This window comes from Staurois parvus, unplaced genomic scaffold, assembly GCF_062004578.1.
Source record: "Staurois parvus isolate SC_StPar_1 unplaced genomic scaffold, SC_StPar_1.0 ptg000764l, whole genome shotgun sequence".
In the NCBI taxonomy this organism is placed as follows: domain Eukaryota; kingdom Metazoa; phylum Chordata; class Amphibia; order Anura; family Ranidae; genus Staurois; species Staurois parvus.
In genome coordinates, this window is record NW_028318560.1 from 284,871 (window position 1) to 296,618 (window position 11,748).

At 41.5% G+C, this 11,748-nt stretch overlaps 2 protein-coding genes across 2 annotated transcripts; both read right to left on the reverse strand.

Moving 5' to 3' along the window:
- Positions 1-3,342: 3,342 nt before the first annotated feature.
- Positions 3,343-5,790, reverse strand: LOC149444912 (uncharacterized). The gene is made up of 2 exons (XM_089654411.1): positions 5,736-5,790; positions 3,343-4,923 (listed from the first exon to the last, which is right to left on the reverse strand). The coding sequence occupies exons 1-2, from the start codon at positions 5,788-5,790 to the stop codon at positions 3,959-3,961; spliced, it is 1,020 nt and encodes a 339-aa protein (XP_089510537.1). The 3' UTR covers positions 3,343-3,958.
- A 1,184-nt stretch (positions 5,791-6,974) lies between these two features.
- On the reverse strand, positions 6,975-11,397 carry LOC149444913 (uncharacterized). Its single transcript, XM_089654403.1, has one exon. It carries the CDS (start codon positions 10,027-10,029, stop codon positions 9,121-9,123), a length of 909 nt encoding a protein of 302 aa, XP_089510529.1. The 5' UTR covers positions 10,030-11,397; the 3' UTR covers positions 6,975-9,120.
- Positions 11,398-11,748: the final 351 nt, after the last annotated feature.

Here is an 11,748-nt window from a genome sequence, read left to right on the forward strand (position 1 = left end):
GAACAATCTTACTTTCATCAGTCCACAAAATGTTGCGCCATTTCTCTTTAGGCCAGTCAATGTGCTCTTTGGCAAATTGTAACCTCTTCAGCACATGTCTTTTTTCCAACAGTGGGACTTTGCGGGGGCTTCTTGCAGATAGCTTGGCTTCACATAGGCGTCTTCTAATTGTAACAGTCCTCACAGGGAACGTCACACCTTCTTTCATCTTCCTGGAGCTGATTGTTGGCTGAGTCCGCGCCATTTTGGCTATTCTTCTATTCATTCGAATGGTAGTTTTTCGCTTTCTTCCACGTCTTTCAGGTTTTGGTTGCCATTTTAAAGCATTTGCAATAATTTTAGCTGAGCAGCCGATCATTTTCTGCACTTCTTTATATGTTTTCCCCTCTCCAATCAACTTTTTAATCAAGGTACGCTGTTCTTCTGAACAATGTCTGGAACGGCCCATTTTCCTCAGAATTTCCTCACTGTAACCAGCATGTCCAACATTTGCTGCCTTCCTTCCTTAAATAAGGGCAATAATTGCCACCTGTTTTTCAAAGAATGAATGACCTCACTAATAGAACTCCACACTGCTATTATTTTGAACATGCCCCTTTCAATAAGTGATTCAATTACACAGAATCAGCAGCATGCATGTCATGACTGTTGGGTCTGTTGTATTTCTATTACTCTGCTACACCTGCTAGGAAATTATTTGCCATGTAGAAATATCATTTCTACCAAAAACAGTGATTGATCCGGTTAGTGATGTCTGACTGCTATTAATTTGAACACAACTGTATATATATATATATTACATATGGCCAAAATTGTAGTATCTCAAATATATGTCAATATATTTGCGGAGAATATTTTTTATTAAAAATAAAAATTTAAAATACAGTCAGGTCCATAAATATTGGGACATCGACACAATTCTAACATTTTTGGCTCTATACACCACCACAATGGATTTGAAATGAAACGAACAAGATGTGCTTTAACTGCAGACTGTCAGCTTTGATTTGAGGGTATGTACATCCAAATCAGGTGAACGGAGTAGGAATTAAAACGGTTTGCATATGTGCCTCCTACTTGTTAAGGGACCAAAAGTAATGGGACAGAATAATATTCATAAATCAAACTTTCACTTTGTAATACTTGGTTGCAAATCCTTTGCAGTCAATTACAGCCTGAAGTCTGGAACGCATAGACATCACCAGACGCTGGGTTTCATCCCTGGTGATGCTCTGCCAGGCCTCTACTGCAACTGTCTTCAGTTCCTGCTTGTTCTTGGGGCATTTTCCCTTCAGTTTTGTCTTCAGCAAGTGAATTGGTCAATCGAATTCAGGTCAGGTGATTGACTTGGCCATTGCATAATATTCCACTTCTTTCCCTTAAAAAAACTCTTTGGTTGCTTTTGCAGTCTGCTTTGGGTCATTGTCCATCTGCACTGTGAAGCGTCCAATGAGTTGTGAAGCATTTGGCTGAATATGAGCAGATAATATTCCCGAAACACTTCAGAATTCATCCTGCTGCTTTTGTCAGCAGTCACATCATCAATAAATACAAGAGAAGCAGTTCCATTGGCAGCCATACATGCCCACGCCATGACACTACCACCACCATGCTTCACTGATGAGGTGGTATGCTTAGGATCATGAGCAGTTCCTTTCCTTCTCCATACTCTTCTCTTCCCATCACTCTGGTACAAGTTGATCTTGGTCTCATCTGTCCATAGGATGTTGTTCCAGAACTGTGAAGGCTTTTTTAGATGTCGTTTGGCAAACTCTAATCTGGCCTTCCTGTTTTTGAGGCTCACCAATGGTTTCCATCTTGTGGTGAGCCCTCTGTATTCACTCTGGTGAAGTCTTCTCTTGATTGTTGACTTTGACACACATTCACCTACCTCCTGGAGAGTGTTCTTGATCTGGCCAACTGTTGTGAAGGGTGTTTTCTTCACCAGGGAAAGAATTCTTCGGTCATCCACCACAGTTGTTTTCCGTGGTCTTCCGGGTTTTTTGGTGTTGCTGAGCTCACCAGTGCGTTCCTTCTTTTTAAGAGTGTTCCAAACAGTTGTTTTGGCCACGCCTAATGTTTTTGCTATCTCTTTGATGGGTTTGTTTTGTTTTTTCAGCCTAATGATGGCTTGCTTCACTGATAGTGACAGCTCTTTGGATCTCATCTTGAGAGTTGACAGCAACAGATTCCAAATGCAAATAGAACACTTGAAATGAACTCTGGACCTTTTATCTGCTCATTGTAATTGGGATAATGAGGGAATAACACACACCTGGCCATGGAACAGCTGAGAAGCCAATTGTCCCATTACTTTTGGTCCCTTAACAAGCGGGAGGCACATATGAAAACTGTTGTAATTCCTACACCGTTCACCTGATTTGGATGTAAATACCCTCAAATTAAAGCTGACAGTCTGCAGTTAAAGCACATCTTGTTTGTTTCATTTCAAATCCATTGTGGTGGTGTATAGAGCCAAAAATGTTAGAATTGTGTCGATGTCCCAATATTTATGGACCTGACTGTATATTTTTCTTCCATGTGGGATGGTAACCAGGACAAACAGAAAGGGTAAATCTCCCCAGTGGAGATGGAAATAAACTGGTAGAGGTTCTAAACCATCCCCATTCCATCTATACCAGCAAAAAAAGATTGGCTTCAGATATACTGTAATGATAAGCAAATCCATGAGGATTCCATATGCTGGTAATCTGGAAAATACAATCTTAGAGTCAGATTTTTGGACCTATATTGGGATATTGCAAGATAGGCTGGTGAAGGGGAATGCTTTGAGGTCAGTGAGTAAATAATTTTTATGCATTTACTGATTGCATAATGATAACCTTATGGCTGTGCCATCCAATTATGAAAAAATTGCCTATTTACCAGTTCATGAATAAAGTATAACCCCAGGTTCACACCTAAGCGTTTTCCGCAGCGTTTTACAGAAATGCAGTGCAGTCCATGTAACATGATTTCCTATGGGACACGTTCACATCTCCGTGTTTTCACCGGGTGCATTTTTTGGAAAGGGTCAGGGACTTTTTTGAACGCAAAAAGTTGCTATTTTGGTTCTATAGACTTCAATGGACACACTGCAGAAAAGCATGTATTGCGTTTTTGCTAAATTTTTTCCACGTTTTGCAGTTTAAATCTGTCTAGCAACAAGAACATTTTTTGTAAAAATGAAAAAAAAAAAACGCAGCAAAAAAATGCAATAAAAATGCAGGTGCAAAATCGCAGCGCAAACCGCAATGCAGAAACGGGCCAAACGCCACCTGCGTTGGTGTAAACCTAGGTTACATTGCAGTTCTCCTAAATGTTGACCATACCATAATGAGTATTCCTGACACTAAAGCAGCAGCATCACATGCTTGCCACAGTCCATTGGTTGACCCAGTTGCAGTAGTAATGCCCTTGGAACAATAGCAGCTATGGGTTAGTACCTCAAGTTTCACGCTTCAGCTCTTCACTGGTGATGAAACTTTACTGGCCAACAAAAGTGTGCCTCAAGAAAAATAAAGACCGTGCTTCCTTAACAGTAAATGATGAATTAATTGAATAAATAAAAACTAAAGAGCAGCACGTCAATCAGCCTATGCATGGACCACAATTCACAAACACAATAGAACCACATGGTAGGCCTCATCGTGTCCTCCTTTGCCCACAGGAATACAGCTCATCTTGGTGAAAGCTATCACTCACAGCGCAGATGGACCTACTGTGATTCAGTAGGCACCTAGTCAGGGGCAGACTGATCATTTGGAAATTTGGGCACTGCCCAAGGGCCCGGGGTCAGTAGGGGGCCCCATGAGATGCCCATGGTACCTTTTTCATAGGCTTTTTTGAGTTTGGGCAAGGACACAGGGGCCCCATGATCCCCTATTGCCCGGGGGCCCCATGAGTTGTCAGTCCGCCCCTGCACCTAGTACTACATGCCAACCAGTAGGCAATGACTTCATAAAGCTTTCAACAAAGGAAGTGGAACCTCTCCCTTCATCTCAAAGTCTTCTCTGTTAAGGATCTGGAAATTAAGCTTTCGGTATAATCTAGGGTCCATATTCCGGAACTTTCGAGTGGCCTCAAATATTTTGCGGAACACAGGGGCCAATGGCTCAAATCCTGCTGTATCTGCAAGCCATTGGTTGTACTCCCATTGGTTTGTTCCAAGGCGGTGAATGTGTTTCAGGGGTATCCCAGAATTCTGTGTTTTTAAGACTTCTTTACGGGATTCTGAAAGCATTTCCTCTGGAGGAGGCAGCTGGCATTCACCCTCCAGGACAGATAGAAAAAAACGTGCTTGGCAATGAAAAAATGGGAAAGGGAGCACAGTTTTAACAGCTCCGATGAAGCCCAGAGTAGGGTAGCGAGCATGAACGAGGTGCTTGTAGAGTGGAGGCTGATGACCCTGCTCCACATTAGTTCTCACAATGTCTTCATCCTCCAACAGGTCCACTCTAGGAGGGACTGGTTTCTCATATAGAGTTTCATTTACCTGAGGGTTTTCTTCATTTTTTTGAAGCCCTTTCCCAGATTCCAGTTCTTCAAGTTCATCTACATTTTTTCTCATCAGCCTATCTCTCTGGGCTATCTTCGGGTTGATCATTACGTCACTGTCAGTCAACAAGAATGGGTAGTTATATTTATAACCGGTACAGAAAATCATAGTGTCTGCCATAATTTCTGTCCCATCTTCACAAATCAGACTATTGGAAGTAGCCCGAACTATTGGAGGCACCAATGCGAGGTTTGCTGGTGGGGTCCACTGTAAAGGAGGACCTCTGTGGCTAAGACTTACATGCTTAGCATGTGGAGACAGCTCTAGGGAAATATCAGTTCCAGATGGTCCTGCACCCAGGAGGACAACCGAACGGGAAGAGAAGACCTCTGGGTAACGGTAATAATGGCTGTGCAACACTTGACCTGAAAAAAGCGTGGGAACAAATTAGTGACTTGCTACAATTAAAATTTAACTTTCATAAAAAAAAAATTGCTAGTCTGTTATAAAATGTTCTCATAATTATCTATCTCAATTGTATAGTACAGGACACAGGCTGGATAAGGTATGGAAATCCAACCCCTGTGGTGTGCAAAGACACAGCCTTCTTCTCGGCAAAGATACCATGTGTTCGGTACACAAATTCTGTTAGAGTTTGCCTTCCTCTGGGTCACAGATCCCCCTCTGGACATTCCTTTTAATCCAGCAACAACTATAAAGTTTAGATTTTTCATTATATTTTGTCTCAGTGTCAGTGGTCACCAATACAAATAGCAAGGCTAGATAGAATAGAAAGTAGCAGGGGCAGCTGACCATTTGGGAACTTGGGCACTACCCGAGTGCTAGGGGTCAGTAGGGGGCCCCATGAGATGCCCCTGGTACCTTTCATTGGCTTTTTTGGGTGTGGTTTGAGTGTGGATGAGGACACAGGGGCCCCATGATCCCCTATTGCCCAGGGGCCCCATGAGTTATCAGTCCGCCCCTGGAAAAGAGTACACAAACTTGATCCCCAGCACCTCTCTATATGAATGTATTTGTTTGGAAGGGACTGAGGGCCTTCCTGATAGAAGTGTTTTTGAGGTTGTGTTCTTGAAAGATAAGACATTGTCACTGGATTAATACAATGTCTCTAAATCTTCAGTATTTCTGGAAAAAATCTACTAAATAAACAGCAGATGAGTAAAAGAAAATGGAGAATGTAGTGCTAAGAAGGAGGGGAGCCATGTGACCCTCTTACTTTGACCTCCATTGGCATTAAAAAAAGAAATGGTCTCAAAAATGCTGATTGACATGCTGTTCATATATATTCATGTTTTTTTTTTCCTTGACATCGCTTATTTTTGAATTGATGATAGCTTTCTGTCACTGTACCTTTTATACACATTGTGTTTTTGTTGAATATGTGGAATGTTTCAAAAATTGGGCATCGGCCCTTAACCATTTGATGCTCGGCCTATGGCCAAATGGCGTCCGTAAAAATGTATTAGCTTTCCGGGAGGCCGCCATATGGCGTGCTCCCGCACATGAGCAGTTTGCGCGCTTGCAGAGCCGCGCAGCGGCGCGATCTGTCACCGGCCGTGTACCTCGGACACGGCCGATGACAGATCTGAGTACTGGCCCCCGTTGCCGGTACCATGTGACCTGCTGTGACCTGCTGTGACCAATCACAGCAGGTCACATGACAGTTGTATACAATGGATGGCTTAATTCATGCCATGCATTGTATACTAGTGTCTAGCTGTGAATGGTCACAGCGATCACATGCACATGTCATGTGATTAGCTGTGGCCAAATCACAGCTAAGCACAAAAAAAAAAAAAAAACCTGAATGAATCGATGTCGTTCAGGTAAATGCTTGCTTATAGCAAAGTAATTCTTTGCTATAAGCAAATTGTGTAAAAAAAAAAAATACTGATCACTTCCCCAAAGTAGTACAATGTTACTATGGTAAATATGAAAAAAAAATCTTAAAAAAAAGAAAAAAAAATTAATAAAAAAGTTAAAATAAAAAAAAATATATATTTTTTTTTTTTTCATACTGTCACCAGTCAGTGTCCCTGATCACCGCCATGCCAGTTATATGATGACGCTGTACTGCACTGGTTACAGTATGTAAAAAAAAAAAAATAGTGAAAATAATTTTTTTTATTTTTTCATTTTCCGAAAAATTATGACAAAAAAAATACCACTTCAAAAAACTCTCCATGCCTCTTATGAAGTACGTCGGACTGTCTACTTTGCAAAAAGGGGTCATTTGGGGGATATCTGTACTATTCTGACATTCTTGGACCTCAAGAAATTGGATTGGCTGTCAGTACTTCAGGATTGATCAATATTCAGATCTATACCATAGTTTGTGAACTCTATAACTTTCCTACAAACTAAAAAATACATCCTAATTTGGGTTATTTTCACCAAAGACATGTAGCAGAATACATCTCGGCCTAAATTTATGAAGAACAATTATTTATTTGCAAACTTTTATAACAGAAACAAAGAAAAACGTATTTTTTTTTCAAAATTTTCGGTCTTTTTTGTTAATTTAGCAAAAAATAAAAACCCCAGCGATGATTAAATACCACCAAAAGAAAGCTCTAGTTGTGTGAAGAAAAGGCTAAAATTTTAGTTTGGGTACAATGTTGTATGACCGCGCAATTGTCATTCAAACTGTGAGAGCGCTGAAACCTGAAAACTGGCCTGGGCAGGAAGGTGTAAAATTGCCCGGTATTGAAATGGTTAATAAAAATTTACACAAATTAAAAAAAAAAGAAATGGTCACTTTGAAGTATATGTATATGTTGTGTTTTAGATTAGTAGAGTAGAGATTAGTAAGAGTAAGGAATAAGAAAAACCTTTTGGGCATCTGGGGAGATTTCTTCCCAAAGACACAACAGGAAAGGAAAGGAAATCTCTCCATAATGAGTGGAAATTTCCTCTTGGACAGTGGTCTCTAGATCAGGTCCTCTGAAGAATTGGGGTCTGCCTGGTTATAGTTGGGTGGACTATGAGTACCCCAGTCCCTGTCAGGAGTCTTGCACCCCAGGGTATTAGGGTCATGGTTCTTTCTTCTCCTTGGATGAGTATAATGTCTACACCCTGTGCACTTTTTGGTGCGCTTCACTTTTGTGCGCTCCCTTTTTTTTGGACTTGGTGTTAGTTTCTAGTGTGCACACCGCACCACTGAGTGATATAGACACAGATTTAAAATGACAAAAGTCTGACCAATGTCTTGACCCAGTACCCAGCACAGGTAAATTGACACAGCTTTTTTGCTGTCATTATAAATTAACTTTCAATTCAGATTTACTGTACATGTAAAAGATGTCTAAATCTTTATCAGACTTTGTAAATCACCCCCAATGAGTATAGAAAACTCTCCTTATGGAGATATACTGGCAATCCATTCTAAATTCTGACCACGTCATAATGGGTAGGACCAACACTAAGGCTGGCCATACATTATACAATTTTCTTGTTCAATTTTCCTTTAGATTTAATATGAGCTCAAACCTTAACACTTTCAATTTGTATGCAACCAGGCAGGCCCTTGCACTCTATACATAGTTACATAGTTTGTACAGCTGAAAAAAGAAAAAAAGTCCATCCAGTTCAACCATAAAAAAAAAAAAGGTATAATCCTGCACCCACAGTTGATCCTGAGGAAGGCAAAAAACCCCCAGCAAAGCACGATCCAATTTGCACCTGCTGGGAAAAAAATTCCTTCCTGATCCCCCGAGAGGCAATCGGATATTCCCTGGATCAACTTTACCTATAAATGTTAGTATCCAGTTATATTCTGTGTATCTAAGAAAGAATCCAGGACTTTTTTAGAGCAATCCACTGAGCTGGCCACAACCAACTCTTGAGGGAGTCTATTCCACATTTTCACTGCTCTCACTGTGAAGAAACCTTTCCGTGTTTGGAGATTACATTTCTTTTCCTCCAGACGTAAAGAGTGCCCCCTTGTCCTCTGTGATGACCTCAGGGTGAATAACTATAGTCGAAGGTAAATCTAAAGGAAATTGAATCTGAAAAATGTATAATGTATGGCCAGCTTAAAGCAACAGGATCTGTAGGGGAGTCACCGACGGGCTTGCTATAGTCCAATCATTTTTTTTTCTTTAGCCCATGGTACAGTGCACAAAAAGTAAACAAAAAAAATGCATGTGAACACATACAAAAAAGTTCACTTAGGGTGTGTTTTTGGACCCCGACTCCCCCAGCATGCAAGACTCCTGGTGGGGGTAAGAGACACTCAGGTCCACCTAGCCAAAAACCTCAGCGGACCCCTCTCCTCATGATCAGTTGAAGCCAACCAATGACTACTAGGTGGGAGGCTCTCCCAAAGACAGACACCCCAAGGCAGGGGAGGAAAGAACCTGACAGCCATACATACCCCCCTAGGCTTCAGGGTAGGCCCAAAGACCCACACCATATCATCCACAGTCCAAGTACGGACCGAGTTGCAGTAGCAATGCCCTTGGAGCAAAAGCAGCTAAGGAACTAAGACTTAGTTCCCTTAAGTTTGAAGCTGCTGCCTATCACTGATGGTGATGAAACTTTTCTAGTCTATATCAGAACGCCTCAATGTGTGCTCTTTGATTTACATAATACTGCTTATCTCATTGAATGTTATCACTTTCGCTGCTGAAGGAACTGATGTGATCTAGTAGGCACTTAGTACTACATGCCGACTCATAAGCAGGTGACTGCACAAAGTATTCAACAAAAGGAAGTGGAACCTCTCCCTTAGTCTCATACTCCTCCCTGTTCAAGATTTGGAAGTTAAGCCTTCGGTATAATGCAGGATCGATGTTCCGGGTGTCCCGAATGGCCTCAAATAGTTTTATGAATACTGGAGCCAAGGACTCAAATCCTGCTGTATCTGCGAGCCATTGGTTGTACTCCCACTGGTTCATTCCAAGGCGGTGAAGATATTTTAAGGGTATCCCAGAACTCTGGGTTTTTAAGACTTCTTCACGGGATTCTAAAAGCATTTCCTCTGGAGGAGGCAACTGGCATTTACCCTCCAGAACAGATAGAAAAAACTGTGCCTGGCAATGAAACAATGGGAAAGGGATCACAATTTTGACAGCTCCGATGAAGCTCAGAGTAGGGTAGCGAGCATGAACAAGGTGCTTGTAGAGTGGAGGAAGATGACCCTGTTCCACTTGTGTTCCAACAACGTCTTCATCCTCCAACAAATCCATTCTGGGAAGGACCGATTTCACATTTAGTTTCTCAGAGGCTAGTTCGTCAAGCTTATCCATATTTTTTCTTGTCAACCTATCTCTCAGATCTGTCTTCTGGTTGACTATTACTTCACTTCCAGTCAACAAGAACGGGTAGTTATATTTATAACCGGTACAGAAAATCATAGTGTCTGCCATAATTTCTGTCCCATCTTCACAAATAAAAGTCGTGGAGGTAGCTCGAACCACTGGAGGCACCAAGGAGATGCTTTCTGGTGGAATCCATTGAAAAGGAGGACCTCGGTGGCTAAGACTGACATGCTTAGCATATGAAGACATCTCCAGGGCAATATCAATTCCAGATGGTCCTGCACCCAGGATGACAACTGAACGGGAAGAGAAGACCTCTGGGTAGCGGTAATAATGGCTGTGCAACACTTGACCTGGAAAAAGGTGTGGAAATTACACAATGAAGTCTGCCATTTAATATTATTATAATGATCTTTTAATTTTTATCAGTTGAAATGCTTGGATTTTTAAAAAACTAGCCCAAAAATTCAAATGATCCTACTGTGCAAATCTGGTAACCACAGAAACATTGGAATGTCATTTCCATTGGTCACTGTAGTATGAGTAAAGCACGCAGAACCTCCCAATTAGCACACAATTAAAACTCTGCTTCAGCCAAAATGTAATTAAAACAAAAGTTCAACCTGCTCATGTTTTACCTTTCCTGGTTCCTCCTTTCCCCCTCATCAACATGCTGTGGATTTCCACACAAGAATACGTTTTTCAAGATCTGTTAGCACTTATGACGATTGGTGGAATGTAGAGCGTGAAATTGTAAATCTTTATATGAGGATTAAAGTGGTTGTAAACCAATTACATATACACATTGAAGTGACTGGTGATACACAGAGATAAAACAAATCCATCTACATACGTTGTACCTGTCTATCTGCAGTCTTCTCTACATCTGTTCAGAGTGCTGAATTAAAAAGCTTGTCTGAGAGTTCAGAAAAAAGGGGGAGGAGAGCTGAAGTTACTCTCTGCAGAGCACAGGGAGGAGATCTTTGAGAGCTGATAGGAGGGAAGAAACACCCCCCCTCCCCTTCACACAGCACACAGGAACAGAGCTGAGGCTGTCAATCTGCTGGAGCTCCCTCCCCTGTCACCATTTTTCTCTTGGTGTCAGGAAAACTTGTCAGAAGTGATTCACACTGATAGAGGAATGAAGCAGCAGACAGAAATTACACTTATTGCTCTTAATTAAGTACACACTATAGAGGGACACACTTTGTTCATTTTTCATGTATGAGGATTACAACCACTTTAACCCCCCTGGAGGTATTCCCGAGTGTAGCTCGGGGTTAACTTTCAGTACCAAAAGTGGTAACCCTGAGCTACATTCGGGAATAAACTGCAGCTTTGCTCAGGGATTCCCTCTTGCACTTACCTTGTCCTGCGCTCCCGCGATGTTCCCCCTGCAACGTCCCCGGCCATCTCCTCCAGCCGATGTCGGCATCCGTCTTCCAGGTTCTGTTCCCTGCGAGCGTCGGGACGTACAGGACATACAGGGATATTCAAAAATTTTAAAAGTGACATTCACTCAATACACTAAAATCACATAGTATAACATTCCTGTATCAAACCATTTCACATACATTTTGTCCCGAGTGCTTTGTCCGGCGCCCTGCCTGCATTTTTACTGTTCTTTCTGCCTGGAAACTGAGAAACGTCCATGGCGTCCAAAAAGCGTCCCTTTAGGTCAAAAGCGGTTTTAGACCGGCTAGAGAACAGCGATAGTAAATCAGAACCACTTGCAGAATTGAGTGATAATGATTCGTGGGGGAAATTCGTCATCAGACACTGAAAACGATTTTGCGACTTTGCTCAGCGATGTGCGAACTTGGCGCTCTATTTCAGATTTCAGTGTTTTTGGTTTGATTATATTATTGAATTAAATTTATTATTTTTTATGATTATTTATTATATTATACTTTATGATTTCATGTTTCAAGTTTTATTATACCCGGGATGTTTACTAGACTCTTGTTC

What these genes read in the sequence shown, in the direction of transcription:
- LOC149444912 (XM_089654411.1), bottom strand. Translation starts at nt 5,790, where the DNA reads ATGTCAATCAGCATTTTTGAGACCATTTCTTTTTTTAATGCCAATGGA. An exon ending in TAATGCCAATGGAGGTCAAA is followed by an intron (nt 4,924 to 5,735) that starts GTAAGAGGGTCA and finishes CGCTTTTTTCAG; the next exon opens with GTCAAGTGTTGCACAGCCAT.
- LOC149444913 (XM_089654403.1), bottom strand. Translation starts at nt 10,029, where the DNA reads ATGTCTTCATATGCTAAGCATGTCAGTCTTAGCCACCGAGGTCCTCCT.